The sequence below is a fragment of the Schistocerca americana genome, chromosome 3 (assembly GCF_021461395.2).
Source record: "Schistocerca americana isolate TAMUIC-IGC-003095 chromosome 3, iqSchAmer2.1, whole genome shotgun sequence".
NCBI classification, from domain to species: Eukaryota; Metazoa; Arthropoda; class Insecta; order Orthoptera; family Acrididae; genus Schistocerca; species Schistocerca americana.
The window spans coordinates 359,922,022-359,941,395 of NC_060121.1; the positions used below are offsets into that span (position 1 = coordinate 359,922,022).

General features: G+C 38.8%; 1 protein-coding gene across 5 annotated transcripts in view; it reads right to left on the reverse strand.

The window, feature by feature from the left end:
- The window catches only part of LOC124605404 (C-terminal-binding protein), a 191,474-nt gene that overhangs the window by 45,721 nt on the left and 126,379 nt on the right, over nt 1-19,374 (reverse strand). For all 5 annotated transcript variants that reach the window (XM_047137053.1, XM_047137049.1, XM_047137050.1 and 2 more), the window contains exons 5-7: nt 12,460-12,584; nt 7,117-7,216; nt 6,757-6,888 (exon numbers count right to left, since the gene is read on the reverse strand). In XM_047137053.1, the coding sequence (XP_046993009.1) occupies nt 6,757-6,888; nt 7,117-7,216; nt 12,460-12,584 (357 nt within the window). The remainder of the gene's footprint in view (nt 1-6,756; nt 6,889-7,116; nt 7,217-12,459; nt 12,585-19,374) is intronic.

Below are 19,374 nucleotides of genomic sequence, written 5' to 3' on the forward strand. Positions count from 1 at the left end.
ACGTCAGACGCTCGTGGTGGAAAGTGGGACACTAGATGTTCACTTTACTGTGCTGACCTTCGTTGGGAACAGGTTTCTGCAGCATGTAAGCATAAGAAGTGGCGAAGGCGGGAGGGGTGGGGGTGGGGGGTGGGGTGGGGGAGGGTGTCATCGCTTTGGATTCCTTTTTGGCTTTTGCATACAGAATCTGCTTGGTCACTTATTTCCTAAATTTTCTGTCCTTCAGCACATACAGGGCAGCCTGAGCTCCAGACTGTGGGACTCCTAGAGCAGTTAATGCAGACTGCTGGACATGGACATTTAGTTCCAGCCTCAGTACTGCCTTTGTACACTTCCCACTTATTGTTTCTCCTCTGAAAATCAGTGTAGTGTGGCTGAAACACTGGCATTTGTAGCGCCCTTAGTCTGAGGAATGTTGCCATGGTCTGGTCACGCACACCATGGTAGGGAGAGGGAGGTAGGGGTTTAGAGCAGAACACATAAGCATTTGCTGGCTGAAGTTCATATTGAATAGTGCCTAACGACTTGGTTAAGGTTAACTGATACCAATAATGTCAATTTCCGTGCAAATTTGAATGTGGTTTTCTTTATGTGACTATCCTTGTGGCTTGAAACTGTATTCCTCTATTATTATTGTTATTGCTCCTGGCAGGAGTTGCTACCAACCAGTTGAAAAGGGTGTATTAACTGTTAGCGGTGTCCATGTTCCAGTCAAGTGGTCAGATCTCTGAATGGTTTTTGTAGTGTTTAGGTTGCTACAGGGAATTGTTGACAGTGCAATAGTGGGAAGTTTAACCATCTCATTTATCAAAGCGAGGCTGGCAAACCTAATTAATACTGACTTGCAAGAAAATAAAAATACAGCAAAAAGTAATGCGATTTGGAAAGACCTTTGACACACAGCAACATGTACACTATGTATTTTCTTATTACGAAAAGTAAAAATACGAATTCCACCAGATAGAGCAGATTAGTTTCAGAAACACTGAAATCGTCACTTCAATGCGCTTTTGTCAGCCAATAATAGCATGTCACATGATTTCTCCAACCGATGATAGTGGATATCACTAAACCCTTAACTCACGAGGTGTGGTCTCTCAGAGCGCGTGAAAATTTTTGAACTTGCTCTCCAAGGCCAGAGTTGGTGGAACGCTTCTGTACTCCCCCTACCCTCCTCAAATTGCCAAGCCTATGACTATTTGTTGTCTGTTGCAGTATCGCCTTCTGTGTTTATTGTTAACAAGTATTACTGAAAGGTGTTGGAGTCTCTTAGACCGCACCTCATGAATGCTGCCCGTCTTCTTCAGCACGGTACTGTATAGCTCAATGTGTGTTGGCACAAATGTGTGATTTTTAATTTTCTCGAGTTCAAGGATATAGATCAAGAAATAAATGAAAAAGATGACAACTTTGCATTAGCCAGTGATCACATATCTGCCATTGAACAGGAGTATCACTGAGGGGAAGAACTTCAGGAAAGTTGTTATGGGGATCTGTCTATTCTTTAATCAAATATTTAAACTGTCCGTTAAAATTGATTGTGTTCAGAGTGAATTTAGTTTTATTTGGAAATTTATTTGCTATGGAGATTGTATAATTTTTCAAAATGTTAAATTCAATACCCTAACAGTATATTTGTGTCTACTATTTAAGAGAACCATACAAAATTATGTGCTTTTGTGTGATAAACATTTAATTGCTGCAGGCTTTGTTTAGTGCAATAAAATAAACTGGAAGCATTTAAACACCACTTAAATAATTGTAAAAATAAATTTTATATAGCATAAACTAAAAATTTCAAATTATTTCTGCCTCAAATCTTTGTTTAAATATAGCGGTCCCAGAAACCCCACCTCGAGGTATATGTTATAGAAATGTCACCTCGCGAGTTGAGGGTGAAGTACAGCGAACACAGAAACAGGTAAAGTTAATGCTTTAAATTAATATACATACAGTATAGCTACAAGCAAAGCTACATCTAATATTGGTCCTTTGTGTGTTTCCCTTCAAGCCATATCAAATAAATATTTGTTGTAGAATTTTAAATAGTGACAAATGGCTGGTTTTCTGGGCCCGAAATTTTTCGAAGTGGCTAGTTATCAAAGCATTAAGTTTTGAATGAGAGTCAAACGATCTGTGAGTTAAGAAAGTTATCACAGTCTCACACGTAACAGAACTCATCTTGTGTGAAAAGAAATTCACTTTGCAATATTTTCCCACAACCTGTTAGAAATAGGTTAATCTGAACAGTTGCCAGACAGAACCAGAAAACAGGTGTTAAGGTATGCCCACACAATGCACACACACTGTGCACAATCAAAGATGCACGGAAATAAAAGTGCATGAAAAAAAAAAGTGTGGAAAAAATGCACATACAGAGGGGCATTCTTGTGTCGACACATTGCCTCACTGTGCAACAAGTCTGCTATGTATCCCCTGCTTTGTGAGCCCATGCTGCATTTATTGCGATCAAAAGTGACAGTAGACAAAGGAGAATCTAAACAACAGAGGTATGAGTAACGTGAAGACAGAATATTGTGTTGAAAATTTCAGAGGGTCACAGCAAAATTTTAGATTTTCTGCTTGGGAAACTGCAGCGATAAGGCTTAGCTAGTAACCAGCAACTTATGTATCAGTTTGAAGTACTTTTTTCGTATTCCGAAACAAAGCACTTCAGTGATTACTCCTGAAAGTCAGAAATAATTATAGAGGTTCTTTGTTGTTATTTATGTGAAGGTTAATAAACTTTCATGGCTCATTTGTACTTTATTTTATACAAAAAAAGTTGTTTACACAACTTCAATCGTGAAAGATTAAATGCAAGTTAACATCCTTGTACTTGATCAATATTAATTTAATAGTTGCCAAAATACATTAGGATTGAGATTGTTTTTCCAATTTCATATTTTTGCATCATCAATATTCTTCATTTCTACTTCCAGTAGTTTTTTGAGGAGCTACACCTACCCTCCATCATTTCTTTTGTTCATATTTCAGGCTTCCCAGTTGTTGCACTATAACTCACCATAGCCTGAACATTTGTCCACACTTCTCACACTCAGTTTCATTGAATATGAGGCTTATACTCCCAATTTTCCCCACTTAGAAGGTTACGGTATGTTATTCTTTACCATAGTATGATGCCTGTGCCTGTGCCACATGGGTAGGTATTAAAATTCATGGAGAAGAAATAAAAACTTTGAGGTTCGCCGATGACATTGTAATTCTGTCAGAGACAGCAAAGGACTTGGAAGAGCAGTTGAATGGAATGGACAGTGTCTTGAAAGGAGGATATAAGATGAACATCAACAAAAGCAAAACAAGGATAATGGAATGTAGTCTAATTAAGTCGGGTGATGCTGAGGGAATTAGATTAGGAAATGAGGCACTTAAAGTAGTAAAGGAGTTTTGCTATTTGGGGAGCAAAATAACTGATGATGGCCGAAGTAGAGAGGACATAAAATGTAGGCTGGCAATGGCAAGGAAAGCGTTTCTGAAGAAGAGAAATTTGTTAACATCCAGTATTGATTTAAGTGTCAGGAAGTCATTTCTGAAAGTATTCGTATGGAGGGTAGCCATGTATGGAAGTGAAACATGGACGATAAATAGTTTGGACAAGAAGAGAATAGAAGCTTTCGAAATGTGGTGCTACAGAAGAATGCTGAAGATTAGATGGGTAGATCACATAACTAATGAGGAAGTATTGAATAGGATTGGGGAGAAGTTTGTGGCACAACTTGACCAGAAGAAGGGATCGGTTGGTAGGACATGTTCTGAGGCATCAAGGGATCACCAATTTAGTATTGGAGGGCAGCGTGGAGGGTAAAAATCGTAGAGGGAGACCAAGAGATGAATACACTAAGCAGATTCAGAAGGATGTAGGTTGCAGTAGGTACTGGGAGATGAAAAAGCTTGCACAGGATAGAGTAGCATGGAGAGCTGCATCAAACCAGTCTCAGGACTGAAGACCACAACAACAGTATGATCAGAGACTTGTTACCTAATAGCACTTGATGTTCAGGGCATCGCATCTCAAGTTTTTATTCAAATCATCTTTGGAAGCAGCAGCATTCCAGATGACTTTTCTTTATAATCATCTATAAATTTACACGTGCTTCCTCTGGGGTCAACAGACACTACTACATGTTAATTGGTTCACAGCTTAGCCTTGACACACTACGCTCTGTCACACACAGTCTCCAGCTGCCTTTTGTCTGCTAAAAAGCACAGAAACTCCCACCACAGTCGAGAAGTTGTGTGCTAAGCTGACGGCCTCTATTTCTAGGAAATTTTGCCCACACAAATGTGCATGCTTAGCTGTGCTGTTGGAAACTTATTCACATGGCAAAAGTTGAACAGAAAATAGGCATGGCGTGGACACACCTTTACTGCGCATGTGGAACTACAAACGTGGGAATCCCACGCTTGGTGTTGCCTGTGCTCATATGCCTTACATCACATTTCTGTTTAGAATTTCATGCTTAGTGGGCATAAAATGACGATGTGCAACATGTTGTTGGGAGGGCATTTACGGAATTATTGTACTTAGGGCAGTATTGTTTCATTATGTCCTATCCACGTAAGGAATGCAAAATAAGAAAGCATTTCTTGGCGTAATATTCATTTCAAAACAGGACCCCAGGGCTCAAAGTATCCTAATATTTTGGAATGCGGCAACTTGAACAAAGATTTTTTTAAAATTATTATCAGTACTCTGCAACACTTATCTAGCATTTCCAATCAGGTTTCATGACCTTTTCGAACAGTATAAAAATTAACCAGGTTATCCGTAAAATGAAGGTTATCTGTAAAGCAAAGAAACTGTAAGATTGGCAGTTTGTATTCTACTCCAGGAGTAAATATAAAGTCTTGTGGGTAGGTACAATGATGAAACACAGTGTGCTGCCAGTCTATAACTTACCAAAGGATGGTGTTCTATAAACTTAAGACTTAAACAACACATATTAACAAATAACGTCATGTCCAGAGAAGGTAGGAAACACGTGATCAAACATGTCTTGTGATCGAAACAAGCTGTGTTTCACAGAAAGCATATTTGTAAAATTCTGCTAAAGCTGTCAATATATTTGAAACAAAACATTTTATTCAATACCACTGACCAAATTTGCCTGTTTAGCCAGCTTCAATTGAATGTTTACGTAACTTCATACACATGTTGCATAAACAGATTTCACATTATGTCATAAAAGAAACAGGGCATCAGAATACCCCATGAGCAACGGAATTTTGTACAACATACTAAAATGCATTAATTCAGCTTGAAGTGCACACTCCTATGTCCAGATTCACACTGAAGTATACCCCTACAGGAATTAAGCTTATCAGTGCGGCTTTCAGGATGCCGATTTTCTTGGCGGTACCAGTGCGTATTATCTCACGATTCATTTGCTACTATGGCATTACACCAAATGTGCACTTTAAACTTGGCAAACAGTTGAAACAAGCCAACAGTGTTGAATGAAAAACTCCATTTTGAATAAACTGACCGCCTCTGCGGGAAAGATTAAGGAAAGCCAAATTTCTTTAGCAAGTGAACAAAAATAACTGATGTTCTGCAAGAAGATTATTGCTCAATTGCGAACACTGCGGAAATAAAATAAAATCAGAAATCTAGAACTCTTAACATATTTCAGTCTTCCCAATGCTTTTTAATTCACCCCAGCCAAAGAAATCCGTTTTGTTTTCATTTGACATGAGGGCTGTAAATGAAGAGAAAACAGCAAAATCATGAAATGTTTACACAAGTCACATTGAGACTACATGCCCCCACCTCTTTCCACTACAACTCAGACTGCTCTGTGCATGCGCCAATGTTGCAGTTTCGTGTGCTCAAAAAAATTCCCTGGGTAGTGTCTGGCTTACACAGCTAAAAGTCACACTTCATGTAGCCAGAAAAGGGAGAAGTTGCTGCTCAAAAGCAACTTCAGCTCTGCACATGCACATAAAGCCTGCTGGCAACTAATCAAATGAACCTAACGTAAACTGTTATGACGCCACACTTATCAAAAGCAGTGTACTGTTACATAGTTTTCATCCTAAAGCCTTTGACACATTCTTCTGTCATCAAACACTTTCGTATGCACTGTGTTTTATTGTTTTAAATTACGCATTTTCTTTGCCACTTACATTTTATTTTGATGTTTTTCTCTGATTTATGTTTTATTACTACAGTATTATTTTGCAGTAGTAGGCTAAAGCAATATTCTCTGTTAGAGTATCTGGAAACTAAAACAATGAGAGATTCCTGGGTTTGTCCCAGATGAAAAACTTCCTGGGTTTATCTCAGGATTTCTCGTTTGTCCCGGGGTGCATAAACCCTGATTTGATAGAGTAGTAGTGTAGAGAATTAATGACACATACAACAACAGAAGTTTCCAATTAAATATGCAGATTAGTATACCAAGTAATTTGATTCATTTGCTGCTTTTCACCAAGATCAAAAGTATTCACCCACAGATGCAGGTGTGATTTTGCTTTAATGCCACTGAAGCTCCGAGGCACGGATGAAAAGAAGAGCTTCAAACCTTACTGCCACTAAATCTTGGAAGATAAGCAGTAAATACAGAATCACTATCATCAGCTTGTAATGCTGCACTTTGCTCAGTTATTTTTCCTCTAACTTATAAATTTTCCGCAACAGTTACAGACCACACACAGCAAGAAAATAGTGACAGTATATAGAGGTATTAAGATGTTGGTACATATTAAGATGTTGATCGACAACTTTTTACAAACCTTGGAATACATTATATGGTTCATTCTCATGAACATCAAGTGCTGCAGCACGTATGCGACCTTGCTTTAGTGCTGTAGCCAAGGCATCGTCATCCACGAGGCCACCACGTGCTGTATTCACCAGGAAAGCCCCTTGAAGTAACAAAAAAGGAACTGTAATTGGACTAGCAACTATACTGCAATATAAGCTAAGAAATGCATTACTGAAGTATAAAGCAATACTGTATTAGCATTTTTCTGCTTAACAAATCCACTGCTAATTAAGAAAGTTTCTTGTTTTAAATGACTCTCAACATACGGAATACTTAACAGTGCTTTTCTACAAAAATTGTGTGTGTTGAGTGAAAATCCAATACAAACCTGGCCTCATCTGTTTGATGGTGAACTCATTTATTAAATGATGGTTATGCTCATTTAGAGTGCAATGCAGCGACACACAGTCTGACTGGAATAGTAAATCCTGAAACAGACCATATTGCAAATCATATGACTAAACCTAAAGAACACCATTTAATGTGTACAAAATCTTAACATTAAAATGATCGAGGATGCTTCTAGTGTCAGTGGACCACAGAGTGAACACTGAGAACCACAATGGACCAAGAACTGAACACCAGCGCACACTAAACTAATGGGGTAACGCCTAAGGATGTTGCTACCAGAAGCAGAGTACAAAGGGAACACCTGGAGCCAAAGCAGACCAAAAACAGAACGCCACTACGCGGGCAGGTGCACTGGACTGAATGGTGAATGTCTAAGGACACTGCTAACAGGAGCGGAAGATAGACGGAATGCTTGGAGCAGGGCATAGAGGGGAGACTGTAAGTATAAATACTGGATCTGTTCTTCTCAATACACAGTGTCCAGTAGCACCTGGTGAAACCAGTCTAAGGATCGTACATAAATGACAACAGTATCTGGCAGAATACCAAACACATCAAAATATAAGAGAGCGTATCGTTTGTTAGCAATGGAACATCGAATAATTCATCAAGATGTAGAAAAAAATGTTGGACGACAGGGGTAGTTCTCGTCAGACAGAAGGATGGCAGTTGGTGGTTCTGTGTGAATTACAGGGAAGTTAATAAAGTAACTAAAAAAGATGTTTGCTCTCTTACATGAAGCAACGATGCACTGGATTGTTGGAAGAGAGCCAAGTTTTTCTCAACTCTGGACTTGGACTCTGTACTGGAAAATAGAATTAGGTGAGACTGATTGCAAGGAAACTGCATTCAACACTCCAGAAGACCTGTACAAATTGAAAGTAGTAACATTCAGTCTGTGGAAATGACATTTTAATATCTTTGAAACTATTGATTAACACACAAAAAGCCAAAGCTGTTTGTAATTGTCTCAGACAAGGTGGCCTAAAACTTAATCCAATAAAGTGTCCCTTTGAAGTTTAAGAAGCCTAAATACTGGGACCTCATGTATGAAACAAAGGTGTGCAGTCAGACCCAGAGAACGTTACAGCTATAGCTGAATTTACTATTCCTAAAAACACTTTTCATTTGAGACGCTTCCTTGGATTGTGCTGACATTATTGGCATTTTGAAGTCTTTCATATCTGATGCTAAATTTATGTAGGCTCAATCACAACAAGATTCTTTCTATATCCTACGAAAAGCTCTAAAAACTGACCCTTTGCTTGATCTGTGTGAAGAGATAGCTATAGAGATGCTACTGGGCATGAATTTGGTGCAGTTCTGGTAAAAATTTCGTACAAAAAAAGAAATGGTAATAGCGTTTGCTTCCAGGACAGTTAAAAAAGTTGAGAGAAACTACTGGATAATGAACCAAGAGTGTTTTGCTGTTATTTGTGTCATATGAAAATTTTGACAGTATCTCTAAGGAAGGCCACATTCAGTTATTACAGGTCCATCATTCACTTTGTTGACTGATTAGGCCCTAAGGACCCATCAGAACTTGGGGGATGGGCACTACATCTTCAAGAATATGGCATTACAATAGTGCAAAGAAGTGGGTTCATTGCAAGAAAAATTTTGACCCCTCTGGAATGTGCTACCTACCACTGGTACCTGAACACATGCACTTATGTTGCACAGAAATACCCCAACATCCCTGAAGCCAGTCTTTTAGGATTATTAAAACATATGACAGAATCTGAAAGAGCTTTTCCTGGAGAGAGTTATTTAGAATTGTTCATCACAAAGTGTTGCACTGTCAAGAATGCCAGAGGAGGAATCTGGTTCCCCAGAAAACAAGTTGACATCTCATACCTATTCTAGCAGCAGAAACACCTTTCCACTGAACTGGAATTGACCTAATTTGGACTTCCACTAATGGTAAAACATGGATTATTGTTTGTACATCTTACCTAACCCTGCATTTCCCAAACTGTGCACTGCAGAACACTGGTGTTCCTTAGGAAGTGATTAAGTGCCCTGTGTGAAACTATTAATAATTATCTTTTTTTGTGACACTACTGGTGATATTAACTAACCCTCAAAGTGAACAAAGTTTTCCCATACGTATAATGTTTCTGAAAGTGTTCCATAAGCTTGCGATTCCCAAGTTCTTCATTTGAACCTGTGGCTGAGAAACAAGAAAGAAACCATCCTATCTATGTAACTCAACATGTACCAGAGGAACTGGGATGAGGTGTTACCTTTTGTGACATTTGTCTACAACACCATCAAATAAGGAGCAACTGGATCTACACCTTGGCAGTAACAATGGACACTGTGTTCCCATTTCATCATGATGTCAACAGCAATAACTTGAGACAGTTGTCAACCAAGGCTCAGAAATTTTGTCAGTTAGCTTTACTCCGCATGATGCCAACTCAAGAAAAGGTCTACCAAAAGCCTGACGTGAGCATATCACCCTATTTTGTTGTAGCCTGGCAATCTTATCTGTATCTTTACTCCTGTTCAGCAGTTTGGTATGCCTGAAAAGCTTCAGACCATATAGCATTGTAAGACAGTTATTTGCTGTTACTTATGAAGCCAGAGATTTTGAACACTGTACTAGATGATGAAAGAGACATCGTCCATGTCCTTCAAAAGAAGTATTATATGGCTCCCACCAAATCAGAATAAATTCAAGGCTTCAGCACACCTCAAGAAGTTGGAAAGTGATGAAAAGTGTGACATTGACAAGTTCAAGTAAGTCCCCCGCCAAAGGAGGCACCAGCCCTTGGTAGCTAGGGGATGCAGGACTGATGAATTGTTCCCTAACTAGGACTACTTGACATCAAGATGCTGCTCTTTTAAGGAGGGAGCAATGTCACAAATGGAAAGAAGTAAATATTGGTATGGTGCAATGAATAAAGTGTTGGACTCTCACGTGAAGGGTTGTGAGTTTGAACCCCACCCTCACTGTGTCAACATTTATTTCTAGCACCTCCTAGATATTCTGAGATACAGTTCTCTGGAAAATCTCTCTCTCTCTCTCTCTCTCTCTCTCTCTCTCTCTCTCTCTCTCTCTCTCTCTCTCTCTCTGTGTGTGTGTGTGTGTGTGTGTGTGTGTGTGTGTGTGTGAGTGAAGGGGCGCACTGTGTAATCTTCGGACCAGAATTAGTTCGCTCCATGCTCTGGTATGTGCGAGGTGAGCATTCAATTCATCTTTCTAAGTTTAAACCAGTGTTCGTTAATCTTCTAGCTATGAGGGTGGTTTGAAAAGTTCTCTGAACGGAATAGAAAGAAAGTACTTACATCACTGAAACTTTTATATTTTAAATGTAATCTCCTTGTAGATTAACGTACTTGGTCAAACAGTGTTCCAGTGCCTTGATACCATCTCGAAAATGAGTTTCCTTCAGGCCTGCAAAATAGTTGTCAACTCTGGCTATCAATTCTTTTTGAAGTGAATCTTCGTCCACCAAGAAAATTTTCAGTTTTGGGAAGAGATGGAAGTCTGACAGAGCCACATCAGGTGAATAAGGGGGGCGTGGCAACAATTCATACCTTACTTCATGCAACTTTGCATGTATCTTTGTTGCAATTTGTCCAGGAGTTCAGCACAGTATTCTCCAGTAATTGTTTGTCCATTGGGGAGATAGTCTACAAACAGAATCCCCTTCGCATCCCAGAACCCTGATGATATGACCTTTCCTGCCTAAGGAATTGTCTTTGGTGGCAGAGAATCTGCATGTTTCCACTGCTTTGACTGTTGTTTTGTCTCTGGAGTATAGTAGTGCACCCACATTTCATCTGAGGTCACAAACCGGCGTAAAAACTCTAGTTCGTTTCTCCTAAAACAGGCCAAACATTGTTCCGATATGCCCTTTCTCATGCATTTTTGATCCAACATCAAGAGTCGTGGCACCCACGTTGCAGATAATTTTTTCATACCTAATTCTTCAGTTAAAATGTGATATACCCTTTCAGATGACATCTGGCAAGCTTGAGCAATTTCACGCACTTTCAATCGGCGATCCTCCATGGCCATTTTGTACATTTTTGCAATGATTTCTGGAATAGTGACGCATCTTGGCCGACCACTGCACAGATGATCATCTAAACTCTCCCAACCAAATTTAAATTAATTTGTTCACTTGGCAACAGTTGAATATGAAGAAGCAGAGTCCCACAGTAATTCTGGAAATCAGCATGACTGTCCTTTGCATTTATACCTTTCTTTACTAGTACTTAATCACTGCTCAAATCTCTATTTTTTTTCCATCTTTGCAAATCACTATGCGGGAACAACAACAGAGCCATGTGTGTGCCACAGATCTCTTCCAAGAGCACTGATGTTGCATGTCTTTACAGGCAACAGTCCAACAAATATCATGTGAACAACTGGTCGCACTAGCACTGACCTCTCGTGGCGATTCCAAGACCTTTGTAAACCACCCTCGTATGTCTAAGGATGCCCAATTCATGTTGGCTATGTCACAATAAGATACAGACATAGTTTTAACAACTGGGGTTTTGCTGACACCAGATTATAAGCGAATAAAGCTTATTTATTTCAAAGAAAATGAGTGGTGGTGGGTGGGGGAAGATTGCCGATCACTTAAGGGAAAGTTTGAGTGGAGGGGGGGGGGGGGGGGGGGTTATAAATTACGATGATGATGATGAGGAATAGGAAAACATGAACATAGAAAGTGGTGGGAAAGGAAAGGAAAGAAAATGAAAATGTGGACAAGCATGAAAATGGGGAGAAGCATGGAGGAGGCCTTAATGGAGGATAAAATGGGAAACCACAACTGTAGATTAATTATCAGGTTATGGTTCAAATGGCTCTGAGCACTATGGGACTTGACTTCTGAGGTCATCAGTCCCCTAGAACTTAGAACTACTTAAAGCTAGCTAACCTAAGGACATCACACACATCCACCCCTGAGCCAGGATTCAAACCTGCGACCGTAGCAGTCGCGCGGTTCCAGACTGCAGCGGCTAGAACCACTTGCCACTCTGGCTGGCTAATCAGGTTATGAACTAATTAGTGCCATGTTAGTGAAGTTTGTATAGGCTACCAACAATTGTTTCACTAGTCGTATCAAAGGCAGCTTGAAGAATAATTTACACTGCAGCAGGTACGAAGAAGAAGAAGAAGAAGAAGTGGTAGTAGTAGTAGAAGTAGTACAAGTAGTAGTAGTAGTAGTAGTAGTAAGCACATGTACTCCTCAGTGGTTCTTATATATCCACCGTGTTACACACTGTTTCGAAGGACCTATTTTGCGAACTACTTTTTTGTTACAATAACCTACAAAATAATGAAATCAGTACATACCTGCAGGGTATAAACACGAGTAAGTCCAAGGGACTTTTCGATACCATCCGGCAAGTAAGGATCATAGAAAATCACGTTGAAGCCAAAAGCTTTTGCACGTAAAGCAACAGCTGAACCAATTCTACCTGAAATTAAAAATGAAAAAAGGTCAGCAGTGTTGTATCATTACATACAGTTTCATTTATTGTCAAAAAGTTTTCACATCCCAATAACATGAAGACAAATCCATCTAAACAAGGATCAGCATATCAATCAACCAGGTTCACATAAAACACATTGCTATCATCTGCATGTTACACACAAAGGCATCTATACTCAGAATCTAGTTATCATGGTTACCTACTATTTATTTCATTCAATGTAATTTATAAGCACAAAACTTTGTCCGAAAGAATTTGTTTCATTGCAAGCTATTAGTGCAACATGGAGCTGACCTGGAGTATAACAGCTTCTTTTGGAGACAGGACAATACCAATGTTAGTTCTGCAAGCAATAATAGGGTGAAACTAGGCTGAAAATAAAGTGCAAGTTTATGCATTGTTTCTGTACACCTTTGTTACCTTTTCCCATTCCTGCAAAGTAAAAAATGTGCATAGAGGCTTACTTGCCATAAAACACCTCTTATGGGAGTTAACAGATATTGGGGAATACTACTAGTATACAAGATGTACACCTCACCATGCAAACCTCAGAAATGTCAACTTTTAGATTTACAGTTTTAAGTAATTTCTTTCAAGAGAAAAAGAAGAAATATAGTTAAACAATTTGAAGAGATCTTTCAATCTGACAAGATAAAAATACCATCTCCGAAGCTTTTCTGAGGGGTGTTAAATATCAAGCATTTAATTTACTTCAATGAAACGGCTGGTATGTGAGTTGGCGGCATATTAGTCTAGTAACAGTGAAGTAACTGGTTCTATTCTTGCACGTTTTTATCTTTATTTGAACTTTATACTGAAGTACGAAGTTAGTTAAAAAGTCGTATTGTCTTTCTACATTTAAGCCAATATTTTATTTTTAATTGCTAATAGCACGAAAATAAATAAAAAGCTTGGCCAGGTATACGAAATGTTGTATAGCTAAATGAAAAATTGTATACAACAATAACACTGTCCCATCCCCAGAAATACAAAATTTTCTATTTGATGTTTCAATAGTTTATAGAAAATTTTAATTTACTGTGAATACCCTATTTTTTCTCATTAGTAATTTAAAATAAAACAATATTTTTTTTAAAAAAGAGATATTACTGTATTTACCTAGTAAGATTAGGTATTCTCCCATATTCATCATTCGAAAAATACAGGGTCATCTCATATTTGCTGTTTGAACTATTGCTGCTGAGGTTAACATATTTACGTTGTTTAGTAAAGGACATAATAGTCGCTTTATGTTTACAGATGAAGCTTTACCAGTCGAGATCATATGCAGATTTAGTCTGAAGAATATGGAATGACAGGGCTGGTGCTGGGCCAATGATATGTATGTTCGAACAGGCTCAAGATTTCCCAATTCTCCAAAGTTCTCTAGATAGTATCAACATATCTTGAGCAATCAAGTGACATCCGACTGCTAGTGCAAGAGATTTGCGTGAAATTACGAACTAGCCACTACAACAATCTATTGCTCTGCTTAAAATATGACAATTTTGTGAAACACAGGAGGAAATGGCACTAACTTCTGTCATATTACGAACTCTTGTTGTATTTGAAAGGTTTGCAAAGAAAATTCTCATACATGTATGAATACTGTGTTAATGTTGCATTTTAAGTAAAGGCAGGTAATGTTCAAGAGAGGAAATATCATACAATGAAGCCTTTCATGACCGGATGTTTCAGCTGCCGAGAATTCTTCTGGGTTGTATGGCCGTGGTCCAATTGGCTTCGATCCCTGACGTTTCGTCCAAAGCTACGTTGGACATCTTCAAAGGTGCTCCCAGTTGTGCTGAGCCTTGCCGGCAAGACTCAGCACAACCGGGAGCACCTTTGAAGATGTCCAACGTAGCTTTGGATGAAACGTCAGGGATAGAGAAAGAGTTCCATGCATGGACCAAAGCCATACAACCCGGAAGAATTCTCGGTAGGAAATGTCCTTTTTAAAAAAAAAAAAAAAAAAGAAGAGAGAGAGAGAGAGAGAGAGAGAGAGAGAGAGAGAGAGAGAAGAAGAAGAAGAAGAAGAAGAAGAAGAAGATTGCTAGCTTTTGAACCAAAATGAATATTTTATTTCATCGTTACAGACTGTAGTGATTTCATAAAAGGGTTGAAAATGAGAAATTTTGTCACTGTTCACGTATTAGAATAAGGGCTAAAAACTTTACCAGCTTTCCATCAGCTTTAGCACATAATGGTACATTCAGATGAAGAAGGAGGAGGAAAATTAATCCTGAATGAAATGTCTAACACACAAAATAAATCATATTAAATTGATTATAACTGTTGTCACCAGAATAAAGGGACCGATGACCAAGCAGTTTGGTTCCCCACCCCTTTTAAACCAACCATCCAGAATAAATTATAGCAGCAAGATCTGTCACTGAGATAGTACCAACAAAATTCAGTAGAATGATGGAGAAGCAAAAGTTTAAGTTTATTTATGTATTATTAGTCATCTTAGTTACATACTGCTTGTGCCCTAGAAGATAATGCAGTCAGTGTTTCACAGTTGCTCAAGCACAGCACTGTGGAAGGGTTGAAGAGGGAACAGTGACACCACCTTGGCTGAGAATTAGATAAATGCGGGGAAGGGAATAGCAAGCGGGCAGCAAATTACGCGCACATAATTTTGCCAACCATAGGAATCTACACCACGTACTTTGGCTGCAGTTTGCCTGAATCCATTAGTAACTGGGACTGAACTGTTAAGCTGGACAAATACTCAACAATAGTATTCATTTCTGCAAAAGACAGTAAAAGCCTAGCTAGGAACCAGTGGGGTACTCAAGTGTGTTGTGCAGCAATGTTGTCAATCGTCTCCATGATGTGAGACTGATATGAAAGGGGTGAGTCAGGTCCTGGATCTACACAACCAACGAAAGGCAGGCAATGTGTTTGGAAGTACGAGACATCAAATCATTCTCAATTCAGTATATAAGCAAAATATGATACGTATTTGGATATGAACAGCTGTGTTCTCAGGTCTCACTAACCAGAACCTCAGAAATCACAACATATTTCAAAGAAACAGCCCAATATTTGTGACAAAAAAGATAAAATTTTCACAGCTGTACTATTAGGAGGAGGAGGATTTTTTATTTCTTCTTGTAATATCGACGTGTGGACAATCAATGAATGGCATAAATTTAAAGTAGGTATAACATCAACCTTTTAGGCAGATACTTCATGTCCATAAGACAGTTTGTATTTTTAATTACTCAATGATATGTTAAAAGCAAATATTTCTCCAGAAGCAACTTGAAAGAAAGGGGGTCACCTTATGATCAGGGTTGTCTCACACTCTGGTAAATACAGTATACAATGTATGTTAACTAACATCTCTTTTGACAATAAATAGGTAACTTACAAGAAGGTTAAAAAGTGGCTTCTAATGATGATCTAGCCAGGAACTTCACATTATTAGACTAATACACCACTAACTCCAACTCCAGTTGAACCGAACTATATCAAATGCTTTGCACTTCTAGTTATGTGTATTTCATCAACGTAAGTATCATAACAAAAATTTGTCCAGCACACTGATATTTTATTACTGTTAAAATAAAACTCCATTTAATTTAGTTACTCTGCACACCAAGCTAAGGTGGCGTGTGCACGCACGCATACTCTGAATTTTATGACACCATTTTTTATGAATGACTGGTACAGCCATGTGAATTAGAACTCAATCTCCCTAGTATAAATTCAGCTACCTATCAGAAATGATACCAACTGCCAGGAACACTCCATGAAGGAAACATTTTATCAGCTGCTATTTTCTGATGACATCAGCATGTGAACACGAATAAGGGAGAGGACAACAAACACAACATATGATGTAGCAAAGCAGCACCTCTCTGAATGCTTTGCAGCAGTTGTTCAAGGTTTATTTATAGGTGATGGAAGAACAGCTCCAGATTTATAAAGTGATAGTGAGTTTTTGGAATGAAAGAACATAACATACTGAACAACCTGTAGTGTATGGTGTCTGTAGCTACATTTTTTTTAGCACTATAGTACTGTAACCTAAGTTTACACGTCTTCTCTGAAATGGCTTCCAAGCATACGGCTACAGAAAGTTAGATGTGATAATATAGATAGGCAGTTTTTTTTTTATCTGGTTGCTTGCTTTCGAAGGAGAGAGTTGGGAGGGGGAGTGAAGAGTTGGTGGGAAGGAGGGGGGGGGGGGGGGGGGGGGGAAAGAGGGCAAATAGAGGGGGGTCGGGGTTCTGTCTACATTATGCAACAGTTTGTAGAAAATGATTCAAGTGTGTGTGTGTGTGTGTGTGTGTGTGTGTGTGTGTGTGTGTGTGTGCGCGCGTGTGTGTCTTCAAGTAACACTAGTGTGTAACTCACACATATCTGCAGGTTGTAGTTCTTTATACTCTGTATAAAATTTTTGTGTTGCACACTGTACCAGGTGTGAAGCATTTGAACCATTAACAATAGTTCTATGTTGACAGCAACTGCTAATCAATACAAAATCCTTGATGGGAATCTAACAATCTCAAATACAGTACTCTGTCCATAGTTAAAAATCTGTATCTACTGTGATGAAAATGTATGGAAACAGTGTAAATATGAAACTGTGTGGATCAAATTACTGACAGTGAAGAAATCTCTGGAATTTACAAGGAATTTTTTTTGTGAATTGTGGTGCCTGAAGTGAATTAAATGTGAACTACTTACAGCTCTCAACAGCTTTTTGTCTGTCACCCACTGTTATCTCCCACAGTTTTTCCATACCAGTTTGTGCATACCGTCACTGTAGGATGTTTAACTTTGTCAACAGAGCCACAACCTCACCTCTGCTTACACTGCTTCAACACGAAGTGAAGCCTCGAGGATGTTCTTTAAGTTTTGGAAGCACATGGAAATCAGTTGGGGCCAAGTTGGCAATATTGGAGCATAATCAATGATACTGAACCCAAGGCGTCTGATTGTTGTAGAAGTGGCAGCATTCATGTGGTCTATCCATTGTCATGCTGAATGAGAAGGTACTCAATGTGCAGATGAACTCTTTGAATTCCTAACTCTATTTCAGTACACTTCCTATCATGTACACATTGCTACATTACACAATACAATTCAGAGCCCTGTAGCAGCAGAGGGTTGCAACTTGGATAAGCGAAGAAGGAAGTTTACAAAGTAATACACATGGCAAGTAATATCTTAATCAATAAAGTACTGAAAACAGAATAAAAAATTCAGAGGCTTTACTTTTCAGCGTGTCCATTTCTTTTGCAGTGGTGAGGCCAGCAGCCTAATTCAGTGGTACCAGAATACCTTCACAGTGGTTTTTTTTTTTTCGTTTTCTTTTGACAAATTTAAAATTTGGCACTCAGAACATCTATCAGTTCCATTCTACATTTCTCCTCTATGGATGGATACTGAACAGTTAATGAATGCATGTGCTGTTTTAGAGGACAAATTCATTTTCGAAATGCATATTCACATGTACATAAAAATCAAGCCAGGTAAGTATGATAAAGCTGTTTGTAGTTTTTTGTGATGATTGAAGTGAATATGTACGTAGGATGGAAGTGTACACAATAAAAGGGGCAGAAAATCTTTGTGAATAGATTATTGGAAACCTTTTTCAATACAGGTTACACCAACACCTCAATTGCTGCCTGTCACATGTTGTACGTTAATTGTGAGAGTACAAAACAACGGCAGTATTCTCTCGCATGACTAACAGCAATGATCTTCCAGAACATAAGGTTGTCAAGCTAGTAATTAAAAATTTAAACCTACTTAGGTCTTTTGAGAAGGGAACATAAGCTACACATGCAATGGAGGGGCACAGATAATTTTTTCAGAGGTAATGACAAAATGCAAGTTATTTCAGCTGAAGTGAAAGGATATGTTGCGCAGGAACATACAAAGTTTCATGAGGTTTAGAAACTAACTATTGAAGGCCTGGAAAATGTCATCGAAATGGATTGGAGGTCTGTGTGACGCATACGAAATGAGTAATTGACTAAGCATGGAATAATGAATATCTTCTCAATAGCGTTATGGAACTGCTTATTACTTACCCACTTTGGGGAAGTTCCAGTGACTCTGAAATGACTAGTATTTACCCTGTTTTGGACAATGCAGCTGCCTGCAGCTAGCAATCACCGTAGGTATGTAAAAAAAGTTTCCTTACTTTTAAACATTATGCTTTATCTCTACACTTCATGCCTTTGTTGCCTATAGATTCATAGCCAAAGGCAAACCCGTACTGCTCATCAGTTGGTAACACATCAGCTTGTGTAGCCAGTGTGAGGACAGTTACCACAAACCAACGAGAATGCGGATCAGTGCTTATAGCACAGAAACTGAAATTTTTGTGTGTTGTGTTTGCTCCTACAGGTTAGCTTTAAACACTGTTAAAGTGAGTACGATTAATAATTCTGCCACAGGTGGTTGTTGAATGTTTTCTGTGGTAGCTGAATGTTTTCTATGACATTACTTATCACATCGAGGTTGTGACTAAGTTAAGACAGGAGTTTGAATTTAGGGCTATGCTGTTCAGTCACAGCCACATTCCTGTCATACCTCATGGTGGCTGCTGCCAACACTGCTCCACGTTAAACATAACAGCACTTGTGAAGTGACCTGATGTGTTTGTGTATCATCTCACTGAATAGCAACCACAGGTCGATGTGGCAACTCTGGAGCAGCGGATAACAGATCTCAACTGAAAAGTAATTTTACATGGACTATAATCCAGTTGTGCTTTATAAGACGACGACAAAACACTCTTGTAGACAGC